Raw genomic sequence first — 23652 nt, 5'->3', positions numbered from 1 at the left:
GGGCCCTGCCAAAAAGGTTTGTTACATATCACTGAGCCCAGCACCTAAGTGATGTGACTCTTCTCTCATGCATGGGCCCTGCCAACTAGGGAGTTTGTTACATATAGCTGAACCCAGCCCTTAGGTCATGTGATTTTTTTTTCCAGAGCCCTACCCACGTAAGGCATTTTGACATATTTTTGAGCCCAGAGGTATTATAACATATCTTTCCTTTTTATTTTTTTGAGACAGAGTCTCGCTCTGTTGCCAGGCTGGAGTGCAGTGGTGTGATCTCAGCTCACTACAACCTGCACCTCCCGGGTTCAAGCGATTCTCCTGCCTCAGCCTCCCCGGTAGCTGGGACTACAGGTGCCCATCACCACGCCCAGCAGATTTTTGTATTTGTAGTAGAGACGGGGTTTCACCATGTTGGCCAGGATGGTCTTGATCTCTTGACCTTGTGGTCCACCTGCCTCAGCCTCCCAAAGTGCTGGGATTACAGGCATGAGCCACCATGCCCGGCCATAACATATCTTTTCATTCATCACCTAGGTAATGTAATTGTCGTCTGCCTAGGCCCTGCCAAAAAGGGGTATTGTGGCGTTTCACCGGACCCAGCACATAAGTGATGTGACTCTCCTGTTTTGCCTGGGCCTCCCATATTTTGGTTATTGTAAAATATCATTAGGCCCAACACCTATAGGATAGCATGTTCCTGCCTGGGCTTTGCCCACAGGGACCTTGTGACATGTATCTGCATCCATGACCTAGAAGATATGACATTTTATAATTACTTGCACCCTCCCCTTCACAGGAAGGATTGTGACATATCCCTGGAACCAGACATCAAGGTGATGTGGCTCTTCTGCCAGTGTCTTGCCCCCAGGGAGCATTGTGACATAGTGCTGAGCTCAGCACCCAGGTGACGTGAGTCTGTTGCCTGTGCTGTGCTTTCAGGAGAGAATTGTAACATATCCCTGGCTGAGCACCCATGTGATGTGACACTCCTGCTTGGCTCCCTTCCTCTGGGAAGATTGTGAGATATCCTTGGCTGAAGTCCCAGGTGATGTGACTCTCCTGCTAGCTCCCTACCTAATTTTGACATCTACTGTGGTCAGCTTACAAATGTGATGATGGCTTTCATTCATCAAATCAGCTATTAGAAAAAATACTGTCTTTCATAGCTTGACTTAGAAAAATGAACAACATCTTGGGTCTTCTCTTTGTATGAAGGTCATATAGGATTGCCACAATCCCACCTATCATGTAATGCCTTCAAGTGTTAGAGAGAGTGTTATCACAGGGCACAGCACGTAGGTGAGATTTTGTTTCTTATATGCGCACCTCGCCAGCCATTAGGATTATCACCCTCACACATGGAAAGAGCCCACTGCTGAGGTCTTGAATTTCCAATGCAAACACAGTCCACAGTTGGAATTGTGACTGTCATATGTGAGGATCCAGCCACTGTTGGAATGATGACACATTTCTAAACCCAGAACATAAGCAATGAAGACTCTACTATCTGGTTCCAGCCAATGGGAGAGATGTTGACTCTAATATCTGGGCATAGGGCCACAGGTATGGTTGTGGTTGCCTACAAAGATGAAGATCTGGCCAGACACGGTGGCTCACGCCTGTAACCCCAGCACTTTGGGAGGCCAAGGCAGGTAGATCACGAGGTCAGGAGTTCAAGACATCCTGGCCAATATGGTGAAACCCTGTCTCTGCTAAAAATACAAAAATTAGCCAGGCATGGTGGTGGGTGCCTGTAATCCCATCTACTCGGGAGGCTGAGGCAGGAGAATTGCTTTAACCCACCAGGCAGAGGTTGCAGTGAACTGAGATCATGCCACTGCACACCAGCCTGGGCAACAGAGCAAGACTCCATCTTGGTGGGGAGAAAAAGATTCTCTCTTGGGGAAACAAAGATGAAGATCTCAGAATGAATCGTTTCTCATTAATATTGTATAAAACCTTTGGGTAGTATAGAGAGTGTACTAACAAGGCCCAGCTCACAGGGAAAATTGTGACACACCCACACACAGTATACATTGTCATTTTCCCACATGAACACAGTCCACTTTTGAGGTTCTGAATCTCACACCTATAGGCAGTAAACGTCAGAAACTTGACTCTCAGATGTGGATCCAGTCCACGGGTGAGCTGGTGACGCTCAGAGCAAGATTCAGCACACCTATGAGGCTGCGACTTCACTAATTAGTCTGCAGGAGGAGTTGAGGCTCTCATGCACAAATTTAGTCAACCATTGCGATTGTAACTCCTGTTCTTAGATACAATATATAGGAAGTGTTAACCTCCTATACCTAATACCGAGACATGTGTGGGATTGTTAATTTCATCCCTGAACTGTCCTGCAGGTTTAATTGTGACATTTTTCTCTGTTCATCAGATAAGTGATCTGACTCTTGTGTGGTCCAGCCCACAGATGGGATAGTGACATATTGCTGAACCCAGAACTGAGGGTATACGACCCTATTCTGTGTTAGTGCTGCTTGCAGGGGACATTGTGACACTTGTTGGGCCTTGTGCTTAGGTGATGTGAGTCTCCTCTCCTGCTTGGCACTGCCCACAGGGGGCGTTGTGACATATCTCTGGATGCCACACCCAGGTTATGTGACTCTCATGTCTGTTTCCTGACCGCATAAGAAATTGTAAAATACTGCTGGGTCCAACACCCTGGTAATTTAACTCTACTGCCTGGGTTCTGCCATCAAGGGGCATAGTGACATATCTTTCCACCCATCACCCAGGTGATGTGACTGTCTTCTGCCTGGTTTCTCCAAAAACTAGGGATTGTGACATATCACTTGGCCCACTACCAAACATGGGTGACTCTTCTTTTCATCATAAGTTTTGCTTGAATAGGAGATTGGGACATATTGTGGGGCTCAACACCAATGTGACATTATTGTTTTGCTTGGCCTAGACCTCAAAAGGCATTGTGACATATTTCTGGGCCCAGTAACAAGGTGATGTGAGTCTCCTATATGAAGCCTGACAACAAAGCATTGTGAATACCTTTGGGAAAATCAACTATTTGTTGTGACTCTCTTTCTATACCAAGGCTTTGCTTATATAAAGAAGAGTTTGTGACATATTTTTTGGTCCAGAAATCAGGTGATGTGTTTCTCCTGCCTGGGCTTTGCTTACAGGGAGCATTGTGACATATCACTGAGCCCGGCACCCACATGACGTGACTCTACTGCCTCTGCCCTTCTTTATTTTCTTTTACTTTTCTTTTTTTGGGGATTGGAGGGAGATGGAATTTTGCTCTTGTGGCCCAGGCTGGAGTGCAGTTGTGTGATCTCAGCTCACTGCTACCTCTGCTTCCTGGGTTCAAGTGATTCTCCTGCCACAGCTTCCCAAATAGTTGGGATTACAGGCATGCGCCATCACACCCAGCTAATTTTTTGTATCTTTAGTAGAGATGGGGTTTCACCGTGTTGGCCAGGCTGGTCTCGAACTCCTGACTTCAGGTAATCTGCCCACCTCAGCCTCTCAAAGTGCTGGGATTACAGGCATGAGCCACTGTGACCAGCTACAATTTCTTCTTAAAAGAAGGGCAGGCCTCGCAAGGTGGCTCATGCGTGTAATCCCAACACTTTGGGAGGCCAAGGTGGGCAGACCATGAGGTCTGGAGATTGAGACCATCCTGGCTAAAACAGTGAAACTCCATCTCTACTAAAAATACAAAAAATTAGCTGGGCATGGTGGCACGTGCCTGTAGTCCCAGCTACTCAGGAGGCTGAGGCAGGAAAATCGCTTGAATCTGGGAGGTGGAGTTTGCAGTGAGCCGAGACCTCACCACCACACTCCAGCCTGGGTGACAAAGTGAGACTCTGTCTAAAAAAAGGCAGAAGGCCAGGTGCAGTGGCTCATGCCTGTGATCCCAGGACTGTGGGAGGCCAAAGCAGGTGGATCACCTGAGGTGATTATCACACATAGCCTAGCCGCTAGGTTATGTTACTCTCCTTTTTTCTTGAACCCTTCCCACAGTGGGCATTGTGACATGTCTCTTGGGTGCTAACCTAAGTGATGTGACTCTCCTGCCTGGGCCCTCCCTCAAGGGGTACTATGACATATTGCTGGACTAAGAACCTAGGTGATGTGACTCTCTACTGCCAGAAAAAGATTTTTATATATCACTCGGCCAGTATCCTAGGTGATGTTACTCTTCTCCTGCCTTGGCCCTGCATACATTATGTATAGTGACACATCACTGGGGCCAGCACCTAGGTGAAGTGACCCCCTGCATGGGCTTAGCCCACAGGGGTATGATGACATATCTTTTCATTTATCACTCAGGTGATGTGACTCTCCATTTATGCCTGTGCCTTGACAAAACAGGGATTGTGACATATCTCTGGACCCAGCACCTACGTAATGTGACTCACCTCTATTGTCAGGTCATGGCATATTGTGAGTATTGTGATATATCTCTGGGCCCAACACCTAGGGGATGAGAGGATTCTGCCTGCACCTTGCCCACAGGAGGATTGGTGGCATGTCTCTGCCTTCATTACCTAGAAAGACATGACTCTCCTCTTTTACCTGCATTCTTCCCACAGAGAAGATTGTGACATATCACTGGGCCCAGCAATTAGAAGGTGTTTCTCTCCCACCTGAGCCTTTCTCTCAGGAAAATTGTGACATATCCTTGGACTTAGCACCCAGGTGATGGGTCTTTGCCACCTATGGCCTGCCTACATAGGCCATTGTGAAGTATAGCTGCTTTCAATACCCAGGTGATGTAACCGTTCTTCCAGGGCACTGCCTTCCAGGGAAATTGTGATATATCTCTGTGTGTATCACCTAGGTGATGTGAATCTTTTCACCGGCCTGATCCCTGCTCACTGAGGGATAACGATATGTATTGCTGGTTTCAGCACTGAGCTGATGTGACTCTTCTCTTCTGCAAGAAAACTGACGTATTGCTGGCCCCAATGCCAAGGTTATTTTGCCTGGCCCTGCCCTCAAAAGACATTGTGACATATTGCAGTGCCCTACATGAATGTAATTTGTCTCCTGCTCAGACCCTGCCAACTTGGGGCATTGTGGCATATTTCTTGGCCCATCAATGATTTGATGTGACTCTCCTTTCTTACCTGGGCTTTGCCCATAGTAGAGATTGTGACATATCTCTGGGCCAAGCACCTAGATGATGTGACTCTCCCCTCCTGCCTGGGCCATGCCCACAGAAAATAGAGTGACTTATTGCTACACCCAACACACAGGTGATCTCTTCCTTCTGCATGATCTCTGTTTACATGGACTATTGTGACATATCCCTGGTCCCATCACCTAAATGGTATGACTCTTCTCTTCCTGGGAACTGTCCATAGAGTGGATTGTTACATATGACTTGGTTCAGGATTTATCTGATGTGACTTTCTTCTTGTGCCCTGTCCACAAGGATGGTTATGTCATATAGGTTTACCTAGCTGCTAGGTTATGTGATTCTCCTATTTTTCTTGAGTCCTACTCACAGAGGTTATTGTGATATATCTATTACCCCTTTAGGAAATTTGACTCTCTTGCCTTGGTCCTCCCCTCAGTGATTATTGTGACACACACACACCACACACACAAACACACACACACATATATATATATATATTCTAGATAGAGTCTCACTCTATTGCCCAGGCTGGAATGAAGTGGCATGATCTTGGCTCACTGGAACCTCTGCCTCCCGTGTTCAAGTGATTCTCCTCTCTCAGCCTCCCAGGTAGGTGGGATTACAGGCATGTGCCACCATGCCTGGCTGTTTTTTTATTTTATTTTATTTTTGCGGGGGTCTGTCCTGCAGACCCTGACCCAATGATGGATGAATAACGTACACTGACACAGATATTATGCTTGTCAGACCAGCTGAGGGTCTAGGCCACTTACAGACTCCAAGGAGAGTGCTATAAAGAGTTGCAGCTGTGGCCCAGACTCACCGGCCCTGCCAGCATTTATTCAGCACATATTAAATGACAAAGGCTTTAAGTCAACACCATTAGAGGGTAATCAATCTGGTTGCCCTCCCCACACCCTGAGAGAGCTATCCTGCTCATGAACTATCAAAGGTTAGTTTTAGAACCACATGAGTAAACAAGTTATTTAGATAAACTACATTTCTATGTATCTATGCCCTAAGCTTTTAAGAGAATTCAGCTGCCTTCGGCCCAACATTTTATGCAATCCCCCAGGCCTTCCACAAGGGTTTGTGATTATTTCCTATAATTTTATAATTTCTCCCACCATCCTGACTGAATCCCCCACAACTCCTCCTTTTCTGTTCTTTGCATCAGGTCCTGTTGACTGAAGAGTATAGATGTGTGAAGCAATAGGTCTGTCGGGAGAAGTGGTCATTGCTCTTATTCCAACTTTGCATCCTAGAATTAGCAAATAACATAAGACAATCATGACTATAATTAGCAACATTCTTTTCCAGTGAGTGACCTGTAGTTTTATTTGACACTTCAGTTCTATGTGTGCTGTTACTAAGGAGCCCTACTAGGGGTAAATCTATCCCTCTTAGCCAAGCAGTTATATTATTAAAGGCTGGGAAGGGAGTGTCTGCCCAGGTGACAGGGGAAAAAAAGGTGGGTCCAAGTATGAGCCTAATAGAATGTAGCAGGTACAGGTTGCCAACAAAGCAAGAGTATAAAAAGGATCAATACCCTTTGTGAGTTGCAATGTACAACAGAAAGCACAGCAAGGAACAAATTATCTGGAGTAATTGGTGTCTGTGTCTGGAACAAGATTCGTTCAGCCTCCTGAGTTGTCCTCTTCAGCATCCCCCAGGTCTGGGGCTTGTGTCATCTGTGGAAGCTGCATTGCTTGGGGCTGCAGGTCCTGTAAGGTCAGTTTCTTCATTTCTCGTATGGGGTTGGGTCCTAGGCATGCCATGGTATGGTTTGATGCATCGTGCTGGAATCCAAAGAGGACCTGAGGGGGTGTGAACACAAGCATATCCTCTTCCTCACATTAGCAAAAACTGCAGGTTTTATGTCTTGAGAGGCTTTAGCAAAGTGCTTTTCTACAGCTGATTGAAATTTATCATCTAAATTTAGAAAATTAAGGGTCAATAAGGCTTGTGCCAATAGCATTGCAGGGTCTTTGCCCATACTCCTCGTTTTTTGTTTTTTGAGCATACTTTTAAGAGTGGAATGGGCACATTCTACTATGGCTTGTCCTTGAGGGTTATATGGGATGCTTGTGGAATGTTGGATATTCCATGTGTGACAAAATTGTTGAAATTGTGAGCTGGCATAAGCTGGACTATTATCAGTTTTAGTTGTTGTGGGCTGCCCCATAAACACAAAAGTTAAAAGATGTTTAATGACATATTGAGTGGACTTTCCAGGAAGGGCTTGTGCACTAATTAGATGAGTGTTTGTATCAGTGGATACATGTACATATCTAAGTTTTCTAAATTGAGGGATGTGTGTTACATCTGTTTGCTATAATTGATTAGGTTCTAGTCCTTTAGGGTTAACACCTGTTGAGGGAGGGGACGTGCCTCTGAGCTGGCAATCTAGGCATTGCAGGATAATTTGTTTAGCCAGCCTCTGGGTAAGTTGAAATTGTTTAGATAAGTTTCTCTAATTTTGGTGGAAGAATTGATGTGATTTGGTGGCTCGGTTAAGCAGTGATGTTATAACCACAAGGTCTGCTTGATTATTGCCATAAGCTAATGGGCCAGGCAGTGAGCTGTGGGCTGGAATGTGTGTAATAAAAATAGGGTGTGTACATTGATCTAGCAATTGCTGAAGTTAGAGAAAAAGAGCACACAGGGCGGACTCTAGAGTGGACTTAATCAGGGCTGTCTCAAAATTCTGCAATAAATAGAGTAAGAAGAGTCACTCACAATATTGATGGGCTGAGTGGAAAAAGTTTCCAAGGCCAATATCAGGGCCCCAATCTCAGCTCTCTGAGTGCAAGTAAACCCAGATTGAGTGAGTGAATTTTATGGTCTCCACCACATTGCCACTTTTCTATGTTTACCTGAACCATCAGTAAAGCGTGTTAAAGCATTTGGTATGGGGAAGTGAACTATTTTTACAGGCAAAATCACAGGAGTACAAGATAAGAAATGAAGGAGTTTATTAGCAGGAAGGACATGCTCTATTTGTCCTGTGTAATCAGGACATTTATTTGCAGATCGATAGATACTGGCAATACTGCTTTGAATTGCCTTTTACTTAAAGGAATCCTGATGATATCAGAATCATAATCTAGCAACTGACTGCATTGTTTGTGGCCTGAATAGATGAGTTTACTGAGTAATTGTATATAGGGAAAGAGTGCTTTAGTCCCAGTATGTGAGCAAAAAACCTATTCTAGGAAGCGAGGTTCTGGGGTTATCTGTCCTATTAACCCTGTAGGGGAGTGTTTTACTGAATTGAGTAGCCTGGATATATGCAATCTAGCTGCCTCTGAGAGATGGATTGTTCTATTTCCTCGATTTCCCCTGTTTGCTGCAGGGGTTAAATATCTTGGATAATCTAGGTCTGTATTGCCCTTTAAGATAGAAAACAGGTTTTGTAACTTATCAGTAGGAATCCCCAAAGTGGGGTAGAGCCAGTTAATATTGACCAGTAAATTCTGATAATCATTTAATGTATGTAAGTTGCCTAGTATTTAGTTTAACTTTTTGAGGTCTTACTGACTGGGTAGTTAGCATGTACCCAAGATATTTCCAAGGAGAGGACTGCTTAGCATTCCTTGAGGACGCACTTTCCAATAAAATCAACAAGCTGGTCTTTCATTATTGATAGCTGGTATTGTAAACACAAATTTTTCTTTGTCCTGTTCTGCTAGGGGAATCATATGAAAACAGTCTTTTCAGTCAATAATGATTATAGGCCAATCTTGAGGAATTGCCATGGAGGAAGGGAACCCCTGCTGAAGGGGTCCCATAGGTTGCAAATTGGCATTAATAGCACATAGGTCATGTAAAAGCCTCCATTTACCTGACTTTTTGGGGATGACAAAAATGGGCAAATTCCAAGGACTATTAGGTGGTTCTACATGCCCAGCTTTTATTTGCTTTTCAAGTAATTCATGAGCCATTTGTAATTTCTCTCCCTTCAGAGGCTACTGTTTTACTTAAATTGGAATTGGTGAGAGTCACATTAGGGGTAAGAGAGAGATAAAAACAGTGGCCATTATTAGAAAGAGGTCTTTTAAATTCTTAAATTTTACTTAAATCTTAGCAGAGAATTATAATCTGGGATGTCACTTGTGTCATGCAAGTCCATGTGAAGAGATGACCAAACAGGGTTTGTGTGAGCAATAAAGCTTTTTAATCACCTGGGTGCAGGCAGACTGAGTCTGAAAAAGGAGTCAGCAAAGGGAGATAGGGGTGGGGCAAATTTATAGGATTTGGGTAGGTAGTGGAAAATTACAGTCAAGGGGGGTTTTTCTCTTGCAGGCAGAGGCGGGGGTCACAAGGTGCTCAGTGGGGAGGTTCTGAGACTCATTGTCCAGGAGAAGGAATTTCACAAGGTCAATTGACCAGTTAGGGTGGGGCAGGAACAAATCACAATGGTGGAATATCATCAGTTAAGGCAGGAATTGGATATTTTCATTTCTTTTGTGGTTCTTTAGTTGCTTCAGGCCATCTGGATGTATATGTACGTGCAGGCTTGGGCTCAGAGACCTGATATTACTGTCTTCTTATAATTAATAGAAGCAAAACAAAATAGTGCTGAAGTGTTGGGGCAGAGAAAATTTTGGGGGAGGGTATGGAGAGATAATGGGCGATGTTTCTCAGGGCTGCTTCAAGTAGTATTAGGGGTGGCTTGGGAACATAGAGTGGGAGAGATCAAACTGAAGAAAGATTTTGGGGCAAGGGGTTATATTGTGGGGTTGTTAGAAGGAGCATTTGTCATATAGAATGATTGGTGATGGCCTTGATGTGGTTTTGTATGAATTGAGAAACTAAACAGAAGACACAAGGTCCAAATAAGAGAAGGAAAAATACAGGTATTAAAGGATTAAGAATTGGGAGGACCCAGGATATCCAAATAGAGAGTGCCCAAGGGGGTTCAGTGTAATTATTTGCTTGGTTGGCAAGTTTTGGGGCTCTATCCTTGAGATTTTTTTATGTTGTCATACACCAGGCCAGATTGATTTAGGTCAAAACAACACCCTTCATTTAAAAATATAGAGTCCTCCTTTTTCAGCAGCAATTCAGGGCCTATTTCTGTCTTCTTATACTAATAAGAAAAATAAAAGAAAATAGTGGTGAAGTGTTGGTGTCATGAGGGGAACAGGAAGCTGTTCAGTCCTATTTGCAAAATGTTTTTTGGGAGTAAAGAAAACTAGTGTACATGTGCTTGTCCAATTAATAGGTAGACACATGTAAGTGGAGGAGCGACAGAGGAAGAAGAGACCTTTGTAAAGCAAAACTGGAAATGTAAAGTGAAAAGATGAGAATGAGAAAAACTGACCATGAGGGACAGAATTTGGAATGCTAGCTGCTTCTTTAGCTACCTTATCAGCATAAGCATTGCCCTGAGCAGTGGGATCTGATGCCTTTTGATGGCCCTTGCAGTGAATTACCCTAGCTTCCTTGGAAGTAGAGCAGCTTTAAGAAGAGTTTTTATTAAGGAGGGATTAATGATGGAGGACCCCTGTGTAGTGAGGAAACCTCTTTCTGCCCATATAACAGCATGGTGGTAAAGGATGTGGAAGGCATACTTGGAATCAGTGTAGATATTGACAGGTAGTCCCTTTGCAAGAATGATGGCTTAAGGCAATGAGTTCTGCTTGTTGAGAAGTAGTGGAAGGGGGCAGGGCTGTAGCCTAATGAGTTCTGCTTGTTGAGAGGTAGTGGAAGGGGGCAGGGCTGTAGCCTCAATGATAGATGTGGAAGACACTATAGCATAATCTGCCTTTGCCAGTGATTGGCAATTGGACCTGGAAGAACTACCATCAATAAACCAAATGTGGTTTGTGTGGGGAACAAGAAAGAGGGAAATAGATATTGAAAGCTATGGGAACTGTAGAGAGTAAGTGGAGCATAGCTTGTGACTTTGAGGGCATCTAAAAGTATTAAAGCAGTGGCAGCTGCTGCACGTAGACATGAGGGCCACCCCCAAATTGTGAGGTCAAGTTGTTTTGATAGAAAGGCAACAGGTCATGGGCCTGGCTCCTGTGTGAGGACTCCAGCAGCACAGCCTTGTATTTCAGCTGCCTGTAAGGAAAAAGGATGGGACAAGTCGGGGAGTGCTAGTGTAGGAGCTGTCTCCAGGGCCTTTTTGAGAAATTGAAAAGACGAATGGGGAAAAGACTTATGGTCTATGGGATCAGTTAAGTTACCCTTTGTGAGTTTGTAAACTGGTTTGGTTAGGATAGCAAAACCCGGTATCTAGAGTCAGAAATAACCAACAATGCCTAAGAAGGAAAGGAGTTGTTTGGTGGTGGGGATTGGGGTCTGGAAGATTAACTGAACATGGTCTACAGGAAGGCACGTGTATGTGGATGGAAGATTATACTGAGTTAGGTAATGCTAGGGGAAGAAATTTGTGTCTTGGAGGGGGATACTCGGTATCCCTTTGAGTAGAGATGTTGAAGAAGCAGAATAGTGTCCTGCTGGGAAGATTGGTAAGAGGGGCTACAAAGAAGATCATCAAAATATTGAATAAGGTGGAAGGCAGATGAGCAAACAGAAAGCAGATAATGAGAAAGGGCCTGGCCAAAGTAGTGTGGGCTCTCCCTGAAGCCTTGGGACAGAACAGTCCAGGTGAGTTGCTGAGACTGATGAGTGTCAGGGTCAGTCCAAGTGAAAGTGAAAAGAGGCTGGGATGAAGGATGTGAAGGAATAGTAAAGAAAGCATCTTTGAGATACAGAACAGAATAATGGGTAGTGGAGGGAGGTAATGAGGATAGGAGAGTATATGGGTTTGGCACCATGAGGTGGATAGGCAAGAAAATTTGGTTAACAAGGTGAAGATCCTGGACCAGCCTGTAAGACTTGTCTGGTTTTTGGACAGGTGGGATAGGAGAGTTGTAAGGAGAGTTTGTAGACTTTAAAAGGCCATGCTGTAACAGGCGAGTGATAACAGGCTTTAGTCCCCTTAAAGCCTGTTGTGGGATGGGATACTGGCATTGAGTGGGGTAAGGGTGATTAGGTTTTAATGGGATGGTAAGGGGTGCATGATTGATCACCAAGGAGGGAGTAGAGGTATCCCATACTTGTGGATTAAGGTAGGGAGACACAAGGGGATAATGCAAAGAAGGCTTTGAACTGGGGAAAACAGTGGCAATGAGGTGTGGCTGTAGCCCAGGAATAGTCAGGGAAGCAGAAAATTTAGTTAAAATGTCTTGACCTAATAAGGGAGCTGGGCAGGTGGGGATGACTAAAAAAGAGTGTATAAAAGAATGTCCAAGTTGGTACAAGATTTGGGGAGTTTAAAGAGGTTTAGAAGCCTGGCCATCAATACCCCCAACAGTTATGGAGGCAAAGGAAACAGACTCTTGAATGTGGAGTGGGTAGCCTCCATATTGATTAAGAAGGGGATAGACTTACCTTCCACTATAAGAGGTTACTCACAGCATCTGTGATAGTCCAGGAGGCTTCTGAGGTGATGGGGCAGCATCAGTCTTCAGCCAGTAAGCCAAGAAGATCTGGGAAGGAGTCAGTCACAGAGCCTTGGGCTAGAATTCCAGGGGCTCTGGGAGTGGCTGCCAGGTGAGTCAGACAGTCAAACTTCCAGTGGGGTCCTGCACAGGTGGGACATGGCGTAGGAGGCATCTCAGGCTGTGGGCATTCCCTGGCCCAGTGGCCAGATTTCTGGCAATTGGAGCAAGATCCTGGGGGAGGAGGTCCCAGAGGAACACCTGGCCCCTGCAGTTTGTTTTGAAGTTCTTCTGTGCTGGAGATGTGGCTGGGGTTTCTCTCACAGCAGAGGCAAGTAATTGCAACTCAGAAATACATTGCTCTGTGGCTGCCTATTCTCTATTACTGTACACCTTGAAGGCAAGGTTAATTAATTCCTGTTGTGGAGTTTTAGGGCTGGAATCTAATTTTTGGGACTTTTTTTATGTCAGGAGCGGATTGGGTAACAAAATGCATACTGAGAATAAGATGGCCTTCTGGCCCCTCTGGGTCTACGGCGGTAAAGCATGTAAGGGTTGTTGCCAAACGGGCCATGAACTGGGCTGGGTTTTTATATTTGATGTAAAAGAGCCTAAATGCTAACTGATTTGGGAGAGGTCGGATAAAGAAAAAGGAACATTAACCTTGACTATGCCTTTAGCTCCAGCCACCTCTTTAAGAGGAAATTTTTGGGCAGGTGGGGGAGAGCTAACTGTGGAACAAAGAGCTGGACCAAGTGTGAGAAGGGGAGGTCACAGAAGGATTATAGGGTGGGGGAACAGAGGCTGAGGAAGAACTGGGACCTGGCTGGTCCTGGTGAGGAGCAGTCTGGGGAGGAGAGGAGAGGTCAGATGGGTCCTTAGAAAAGGAAGATTTAAAGGACTCAGAACTTGGGGTGGAGACTGAAGGAACAGACAGGAGAGAAAGAAGAAAGATTTGGGATGAGTCACATTGGGAGCAGAGACTAGGGAGGGACCGATGTGTAAAAGAATGCCTGAACGTCTGGAACCTCAGACCACTTGCCCATTTTTGACAAAAATCATCCAGGTCTTGTAAGATGGAGAAATCAAAAGTGCCATTTTCTGGCCATTTGGAACCATTGTCGAGTTTGTATTGGGGCCAAGCAGTGTTGCAGAAGAAAATAAGGCATTTAGGTTTTAGGTCAGGTGTGAGTTGAAAAGGTTTTAAGTTCTTGAGAACATAGGCTAAGGGAGAAGAAGGGGGAATGGAGGGTGGAAGGTTGCCCATAGTGAAGTTTGAAGAGAAGGGTAGAGATGTGGAGAAGGGTGTGGTGTGAGCAGCCCTGGGCTGTAATATGGGTGAGCAGCCAAAGCAGGCATCCCTGCAATTGTCTTGCCAGCAAGGGAATGTGGGTGAATGATCAAGTTAGGCGTCCCTGCAGTGATCAGACACCAATGGAATGTGGGTGATCAGGGCAGGCATCCCCACGATGATCAGACACCAATGGAATGTGGGTGATTAATCAGGGCAGGCATCCCCATGATGATCAGACACCAAGGGAAGACTGTCTTCCTGAGTCCAAGACCGGTGCCAGAGTTTTGGGTTCATGGATAAAATGTGTCTCCTTTGTCTCTACTAGAGATGAAAAAGAACTGGAATTAGAAGGACAAGGAGATTGAAGGGTAGTGAGAGAGCCTGGAGAAGAGAGTGAAAAGACTGCTTACCTGATTCGAAATTAGTGAGATGTTCCTTGGGCTGGTTGGACTGAGGACCCAAGGTTGTAGGTGGATCTCATGGAGTGAGGGCCAGGACAGGGGACCAGTCTCCCGAAGGAGTCCCCCGTCCTGGGTCTTCAGCACCAAATGTCATGCATGTCCGTGTGAAGAGATGACCAAACAAGCTTTGTGTGAGCAATAAAGCTTTTTAATCACCTGGGTGCAGGCAGACTGATTCTGAAAAAGGAGTCAGCAAAGGGAGATAGGAGTGGGGCAGTTTTATAGGATTAGGGTAAGTAGTGGAAAATTACAGTCAAAGGGAGTTTTTCTCTTGCAGGCAGAGTTGGGGGTTACAACGTGCTTAGTGGGGAGGTTGGACTCATTGTCCAGGACAAGGAATTTCACAAGGTCAATTGACCAGTTAGGGTGGGGCAGGAATAAATCACAATGGTGGAATGTCATTAGTTAAGGCAGGAACTGGCTATTTTCACTTCTTTTGTGGTTCTTTAGTTGCTTCAGGCCATGTGGATGTATACATGCAGGCTTGGGCTCCGAGACTTGATAGCTTGTATGCAAGAAACACATGAAATTTTGCCGTGGGCTGCCCGTGGAGTCAGAGGGCAGTAGCGCGGGTCCTGGGGTGGCTGTCATGTTGCACTTGCCTAGGCGCCACTTTTTGCCTGTGCTGCTTTTCGCTTGTGCTGCTCCCTTCCCCCACCACCAGGCTGCTGCTGGCTGGGCAGACCTTGCCTTCCACCCCTCCTTAGGAGGCCAGATCTGGCACGCTGAGCCTGGCTCCCCATCCTCGCCACCACACAGGCTGCTTTTGGGAGCATTTGCTGGCTCCGTGTCTGTGAGCTTCCCTGCTGCCGAACCTTTACTTCTGCCTACTGCCTGCTTGGCTGCACAGCTCTGGCCTCTAATGCCTTTTCTCAATTCTGTTTTTTTTTTTTGAGACAGAGTCTCACTCTGTCACCAGGCTTGGCCAGGTTGAAGTGCAATGCTGCAATCTTGGTTCACTGCAACCTCTGCCTCCCGGGTTTTCAAGTGATTCTCCTGCCTCAGCCTCCTGAGTATCTGGGATCATAGGCGTGTGCCACCACTCCCAGCCAGTTTTTGTATTTTTAGTAGAGACAGGGTTTCATCATGTTGGCCAGGATGGTCTCAATCTCTTGACCTCATGATCTGCCTGCCTCAGCCTCCCAAAATGCAGGGATTACAGGCATGAGCCACCATGCCTGGCCTCTCAACTCTTTATGTAAGTGGTTGCCTCATTGATTTTGCATTACTGGGCAGGCTAAGAGCTCCCGTTCTAATGCTACTTGCTTAAGACAGGGTTGCATTGCTGTAGTGTATCCCTCATCTTTTTTCCTATTTATTTGAGGAGGAGACTTAGGCAAAACCTCTGTTTCTTCTTTGTTATTTTGGGGCTGAGGAAGAAGGAGGTGGTAAGGCAGGTGACAATTCCTATTCCTCCTTTTTCCCCTTTTTAGGCTCTTCTGTATATAATGGTACCAAGGCCACCCTCACTAGAGCCCATAATATTAAAGATGATACTGGGAGCCGTTACCCTTGCACATGGTGTTGCTTAAGATTTCTCCCCACTTGTTCCCAGAGCTCTATGTCTAGCATGCCTTCTTTTGGGAACCATGGGTAATGGGTTGCAACAGTTTGCATTAGGTCCCTTAATTGAGCCTTCAAAACTGAGGCTCCACTATCTTTAAGCAGCTATTTCAATGCTTTTATATACTGTTTCTGTTGGCTGATAACTGTTGTCCCATGATGAAACCTCAGCCTGAACAATCCCCGCCGAACTTGGAAATCCCATGTGGGCACCAATGACTTACTGATTACTCACTGACTGTGCAGTTCCTTTTTTACTGTTGTTTGGGGGTCCGTCATGCTCCCTGCACAGCATTCCTCACATGGGGCACCAGCTGCGGGTGTTTGTCCTGCAGACCCTGACCCAATGAGAGATGAATAATGTACACTGACACAATATTGTGCTTGTCAGATCGGCTGAGGGTCCGGTCCACTTACAGACTCCAAGGAGAGTGCTGTAAAGAGTTGCAGCCACGGCCCTGACTCACTGGCCCTGCTGGCATTTATTCAGCACACATTAAATGACAAAGGCTTTGAGTCAACACCATTAGAGGGTAATCAACCTGGTCGCCTTCCCCTCTAAAAGAGCCATCCTGCCCATGAGCTATTTAAAGATTAGTTTTAGGACCACATGAGTGAACAAGTTATTTAGGTAAACTACTCTACATTCCTATGTATCTATGCCCTGAACTTTTAAGAGAATTCAGCTGACTTCAGCCACTTTATGCAAATCCCCAGGCCTTCCAGGAGGGTTTGTGTTTATTTCCTATAATTTTACAATTTCTCCCACCATCCTGACTGAACCCCCGCATAGTTTTAGTTAGAGATAGGGTTTTACCATGTTGGCCAGGCTGATCTCGAACTCCTGACCTTAGGTTATCCACCTGCCTCCACCTCCCTAAGTGCTGGGATTACAGGCATGAGCCACTATGCCTGGCTGACATATTTTTTGACTCAGTACCTAGGTGATGTCACTCTTCTCCACTGCTTGGACTCTCTGGAAGATATTGCAATGTGTCACTGTGCCTGACACCTAGATGATGATACTCTCTTCTCCTGCCTGGGCACTGCATAAGTTGTATATTTTGACATATCACTAGGTTCAGCAAATAGCTGGTGAAATTGTCCTGCATTTTCTCTGTACGTGGGGGTATTAGGACATATATGTTCATTCATCACCTATGTAATGTGACTGCTCTCTTCTCCCTGGTCCTTGCCAAAAGGCAAGATTGTGACATATCACTGGAACAAGAACTTAGGTCATGTGACTCTTCTGTTCTGCCTGAGAACTGCATATTTAGTACTATGACATTTTACTGAGCCAGACTCCTAAAATGGGAGGCTCCTGCCTCAGTCCTGGTTAGGGCTGCAAAGCAGGTTAGACCATGTTTTGTTTCTTTTTTTTTTTTTTCTTTGAGACAGAGTCTTGCTGTGTCACCCAAGCTGGAGTGCAGTGGCGCAATCTCAGCTCACTGCAACCTCCACCTCACAGGTTCAAGCGATTCTCCTGGCTCAGCCTCCTGAGTAGCTGGGACTACAAGCACGTGCCACCACGCATGGCTAACATTTTATATTTTCAGTAGAGATGTGGTTTCACCATGTTAGCCAGGATGGTCTTGCTCTCCTGACCTCATGATCTGTCCACCTTGGCCTCCCAAAATGCTGGAATTACAGGCATGAGCCACCATGCCTGGCCTAAATATCATGTTTCTTGTAAGCACATTCTGCCAATTTTTAGAATTGTCACGCTCACACATAGAGCCCACTGATGAGGTCATGATTCTCACATACAGATCCAGTCCACAGTTGAAATTGTAACTATCATATCTGAACATCTGGCCAGTTGAGATGCTGACTCTTTTTTTTTTTTTTTTAACATGGAGTTTCCCTCTTGTTGCCCAGGCTGGAGTGCAATGGTGTGATCTCTGCTCACTGCAACCTCCGCCTCCCGCGTTCAAGCAATTCTCCTGTCTCAGCCTCCCGAGTAGGTGGGATTACGGGTATGTGCCACCACATCTGGATAATTTTTTTTTTTTTTGTATTTTTAGTAGAGGCAGGTTTTCTCCATGTTGGTCAGGTTGGTCTTTAACTCCCAACCTCAGGTGATCCACCTGCCTCAGCCTCCCAAAGTGTTGGGATTACAGGTGTGAGCCACCATGCCCAGGTAAGATGCTGGCTCATTTCTAAACCTAGCTTATTGGCAAGTGAGGACTCTCCTGTCTGGACCCTGGCAATTTGAGAGATGTTGACTCTCATAGTTAGACTTAGGACCACATAAGATTATGGATCCACAGAAGTACAAAGGTCTCAGAGCAGATTGCAACTCTCCTGCATACCATATAAAGCACCCAGGTGGTACAAAGAGTGTCCTGGCAAGGCTGAACACACAGGTGAGATTGTGACACTCATATTCACACCCAGTTAATGGCAAAGATTGTCATCTACTTAAATGAACACAACCCACTTTCGAGGTTCTGAATGTTACTTTTGGAGGCAGTTGAATGTTGGAAAATGGACTCTCGGATTCTTTCCATAGTTGGGTCGGTGGCTCTTTAACCAAGATTCAGTGCACCTTTGTGGCTGTAACTTTAAGGCACAGAGTTTGCAAGAGAAATTGAGGCTCATGCACAAATCCAGTCCAGCATTGAGACTGACTCCTGTATTTAGACCCAAAATGCAGGAGGTGTTGACTCTCATCCCTTCACTCGGTACATGTGTGTTATAGTTAATGTCATCACAGGACCTTCCTACAGGTGTGATTGTGACATACACCTCGGCCCAGCATCTGAATGGTTTGACTCTCTTCCCTGGGCCCAGCTCACAGTGACATATCCCTGGAACCAGATTCTATTCTGCCTTGTAAAGCCCACAGGGTTCATTGCGACATATTGCTGAACCTTGCACCCAGGTGATGTGAGTCTCCTCTTTGGCCTTAGTGCTGCCCACATGTTTATTGTGACATATTGTTGGGCCTCACACTTTGGTTATGTGACTCTCATGCTTGTGCCCTACCTACATAGGCCATCGTGACATATTGCTAAGTTCATCAGCCAGGTCCTTCATCCTGGACCTGTCTACAGAGGGCATTGTAACATACATCTTTCCAATCACCCTGGAAATGTGACTTATTTTTCCTGCCTGTTCCCTAATCACTGGGGGTATTGGGACATATTGTTGGGCCCAGCACTTGGCTGATATGACACTTTTCTTTCCTTTTTTTTTTTTTTGATGGAGTTTCACTCTTCTTGCTCAGGCTGGAGTGCAATGGCGTGATCTCAGCTCATTACAACCTCTGCCTCCTGGGTTCAAGCGATTCTCCTACTTCAGCCTCCTGAGTAGCTGGGATTAAAGGCATGTGCCACCATGCCCAAATAATCTTGTATTCCTAGTAGACACGGTTTCTCCATGTTGGTCAGGCTGGTCTCGAACTCCCAACCTCAGGTGATCTACCTTCCTCAGCCTCTCAAAGTGCTGGGATTACAGGCATGAGTCATTGAACCCGGCTGACACTTTTCTTTTTTTTTAAGTTTCTGCTCACAGAAGAGATTATGAGGTATGACTGTGCCTAACAGTAAGGTGATATTACTTTTTTTGCTTTGGCTGTGCCCTTAGAAGGCATTGAGACATACTACTGGGCCGAGTACTAAGATGATGTGAGTCCTCTGCCTGAACCCTTACCACAGAGAGCATTGTGACATATTTCTTGACCCATTACAATCTCTCCTATGGTCAAAGCCCAGGTAGATGCCCTTTTTACCTATGTGAGGTGACATTCCTCTTCTGCCTGGGCCATGACCACAGGATAGAGAGGGACTTATTACTGGGGCAAGTAAAACAGTGGTGTAATTATTCTGCCTGGTCCCTGCACACAGGAGTCACTGTGACATATGTTTGGGCCTCCCACCTAGACGATGTGACTCTTTTCTTCTGGGGTTTGTCCACCGTGGGAATTGTGATATGCCACTTGATGTAGCTCCTATATGATGTGATTCTTCCTCATTCTTGGCTTCTTCCCACTGGGGTGATAGGAACATAAAGCTGAGCCCAGCACCTAGGCTATGTCTCTTCTCTTGTTTATGAGCCCTACTCACAAGGGACATTGTGACATATCTCTAGGCTTCTCACCTAGGTAATGTGACTTTTTTGCCTAGGCCCACCCCTCAGGGGTATTGTGAAATACTGCTGGACCAAGAACCTTGGTGATGTGACTCTCTGCTACTGCTTGGGGTGTGCTTAAGGAGAAATTGTGATGTGCATTTAGGTGCACCCTGCACCTAAGTGATGTTACTCTCCTCTCCTGCCTGAGACTCGCATGCATCATGTATTACAACGTTATCTCTGGGTCCAACAACATGGTGATGTGACTTACCTGCATGGGCCCTCCCACAGAAATATTCTAACACATGTTTTTGTTCATTATCATGGTGATGTGACTTTTCTATTCTGCTTGAGCATTGTCAAAAAAAAAAAAAAGATTGTGACAGATCACTGGACCTAGCACCTAGGTGGTGTGACCCTCCTCATTTGCCTGAGACCCGCATATTTTGGTTATTGTGACATATCACTGAAACAAACACCTAGGGATTGGAAGGCTTCTGCCTGAGCCCTTCCCACAGAGTGCTTTGGGGTGTATTTTTTTAACCATCACCTGGGAGATGAAATTCTACTTCTGCCTGCATTCTGCCATAGAGACAACTGTGATATATTGCTGGGCCCAGCAACCAGGTGTTTTGTCTGTCCTGTCTAGGCCTTGCCCACAGCGATCCTTGTAACATATCTCCTGGCCCACCATCCAGGTGATCGTACTCTTCTTCCTGTGCCCTGCTTTCAGGAGAGGATTGTAACATCTCTGGTTGAGAACCCTGTGATGTGACTCTTCTGCCTGGTGCATGCTCTCAGGGAAGATTGTGACATAACCCTGGCCCAGCACACAGTTGATGTGACTCCAGTGCTTGTTGTTTACCCACAGGTGGAATTGTGAGATATAACTTGGGCAAGCACACAGATGTACTGATGACTTTCATACCTCGAAGAAGCCAGTAGGAGAGATCATGTTGCTCATAGCTATGCTTAGGAAAACAAAGAAGATCCTGGGTCTTCTTTCTGTACAAACATCGTAGAGAATTACCACTCTCTCACATCTGTACAGCCCTGGTTTGTTACAGAGAATGTCATAACAGGGTCCACCATGCAGATGAGATTGTGTTTCCCCTATGCACACCCCACCAACCTTTAGAATTGTCACCCTCACACATGGACAGAGCTCACTGGTGAGGTCCTGAATCTCACATGAATGCACTTCACGGTTGGAACTTTGACTGTCATGTGAACATCTGGCCACAGTTGAGATGGTGACTTTTTTTTTTTTTTTGAGATAGAGTTTCCCTCTTGTTGCCCAGGCTGGAGTGCAATGGTGCGATCTCAGCTCATTGCAACCTCTGCCTCCCAGCTTCAGGCGATTCTCCTTCCTCAGCCTCCCAAGTAACTGGGATTACAGGCACCTGCCACCATGCCCGGCTCATTGTTTGTATTTTTAGTAGAGATGAGCTTTCACCGTGTTGGTCAGGCTGTTCCCAAACTCGTGACCTCAGGTGATCCAACTGCCTCAGCCTCCCAAAGTGCTGGGATTACAGGTGAGACCCAACATGCCCGGCCAATGGCGACTCATTTCTAAACCCACTCATAGGAAGGTGAGGACTCTCTTATCTGGACTTAGCCAGTTAGAGAGATGTTGACTCTGGGCTTAGAACCAATGAAAAGAATCTGGATTTCCTTCTTGTTTGAAGGTCACAGAGGATCACCACTCTTGTGTATTGTATAAAGCCCTCAGGTGACACAGAGTGTCATAGGAGTACACAGCACACAGGTGAGATAGTGTCTCTTCAATGCACACTCAGGCAACAATAAAGACTGTCATTCTCCCACATAAGCATATCTCACTGTTGAGGTTCTAAAGCTCACAAATGGAGTTTGTTGAAAGTTGGAGAATTGACTCTCATATGTTGATCTCGTCCACAGGTGGGCTGGTGACTGACCAAACTTCAGCACACACATGAGGCTGTGCCTACACTGAAAGAACACAGTCTGCAGAAGAAGTTGTGGCTCTCTTGAAAAATTTCTGTCAGCTATTGAGATTGTTACTCATGTATCTAAATACCCAACATACAGGAGGTGTTGACTCTCATATCTAGAACATGGACATGTGTGGAATATCTAATCTCATTCCTGGACTTTCCTTCAGATATGCTTGTGTCTGCTATGCATTTTAGTGATCTGACCCTCCTGCCTTGGCCCAGCCCACAGATGAGCTTGTGACATATATCTTGACTCTGCACCTCAAAGATGTGACCCTCTTTTCCAGACTTGGTGCTGCCCACAGGTGTCATTGTGACATATGGCTGGGTCTTCCACCCAGGTGACGTGAGTCTTTCTTCTTCCCTTGGCACTGCCCACATAGCGCATTGTTACATATTGCTAAGTTCTGCACTCAGGTTGTGTGACCCTCCTTTTTTTTTTTTTGCCTAAGCCCTGAATATTTTCCGGTTAGGACATATTACTAGATCCAACACCTATAAAGTAAGAGGCTTCTGCCTAAACCCTTTCTACAGTGGGCCTTCTGACATATCTATGCATCAGTCACCTGGGAGATGTGACTCTCCATTTTTGCCTGCACTCTGCACACAGGAAAAATTGTGAATTATCACTAGGCCCAGGTACCAGCTGATGTGTCTCTCCTGCATGGGTCTTGACCATAGAAAGCGTTGTTACCTGTTACTGAACTCAGCACCCAGGTGATGTGACTCTGCTGCCTGTGTCCTACTTTTAGGAGAAGGTTGTAACATATTCCTGGCTGAGTATTAAAGTGATGCGATACTCCTGTTTGGTCCCTGCCCTCAGTAAAGATTGTGATGTATTCCTGGCTAAAAACCTAGGTGATATGACTCCTTCTCTCTGCCTATTCACAGGTGGGATTGTAAAATATATTTTGGCCTAGCTGACAGATGCAATGGTGATTCTCATACTTCAAACCATCTAATAGGAGAGATGCTGTCTTTTATAGCTAGGCCTAGTGTTGTAATTATGATCCTGGGTCTTCTTTTTTGTACAAAGTCATAGAGAATTGCCACTTTCTTGCATAATATGTAAATCTCTTGTGGTACAGAGAGTGTCATTCCAGGGTTCAGCACACAATTGTGGCTCTCATGTGTACACCCCACCGATTGTTAGGATTATCACCCTCACACATGGACAGAGACCACTGGTGAAAACCTGAATTTCACACAGACACTGTCCACAGTTAAAAATTGTAACTGTCGGTCGGGCGCGGTGGCTCACACCTGTAATCCCAGCACTTTGGGAGGCCGAGGCAGGCGGATCACGAGGTCAGGAGATCGAGACCATCCTGGTTAACATGGTGAAACCCCGTCTCTACTAAAAATACAAAAAATTAGCCGGGCGCAGTGGCGGGCACCTGTAGTCCCAGCTACTCGGGGGGCTGAGGCAGGAGAATGGCGGGAACCCAGGAGGCGGAGCTTGCAGTGAGCTGAGATTGCGCCACTGCACTCCAGGCTGGGCGAAAGAGCGAGACCCCATCTCAAAAAAAAAAAAAAATTGTAACTGTCATATGTGAACATCCAGCCAAAGCTGGAATGACGACTTATTTCTAAACCCAGTTCATTGGCATGTGGGAATGCTATCTGAAACCGTGAAAATTTTATCTGGGCTTAGGGCCAGAGTGAACACACTTTACAGGAGGAATGAAGGCTCTCATGCACC

At 45.7% G+C, this 23652-nt stretch overlaps 1 protein-coding gene across 1 annotated transcript in view; it reads left to right on the top strand.

Moving 5' to 3' along the window:
* The window catches only part of LOC129459805 (zinc finger protein 681-like), a 152716-nt gene extending 129383 nt beyond the window's left edge, over positions 1-23333 (top strand). The window contains 1 exon segment of the mRNA XM_055237016.2: positions 23208-23333. Within this exon segment, the coding sequence (XP_055092991.1) occupies positions 23208-23311 (104 nt within the window). The 3' untranslated portion in view covers positions 23312-23333.
* Positions 23334-23652: the final 319 nt, after the last annotated feature.

The sequence above is a fragment of the Symphalangus syndactylus genome, chromosome 13 (genome assembly GCF_028878055.3).
Source record: "Symphalangus syndactylus isolate Jambi chromosome 13, NHGRI_mSymSyn1-v2.1_pri, whole genome shotgun sequence".
In the NCBI taxonomy this organism is placed as follows: Eukaryota; Metazoa; Chordata; class Mammalia; order Primates; family Hylobatidae; genus Symphalangus; species Symphalangus syndactylus.
The sequence above is the reverse complement of the archived record's forward strand: the minus strand, read 5'-3'. Positions and strand labels throughout refer to the sequence as shown.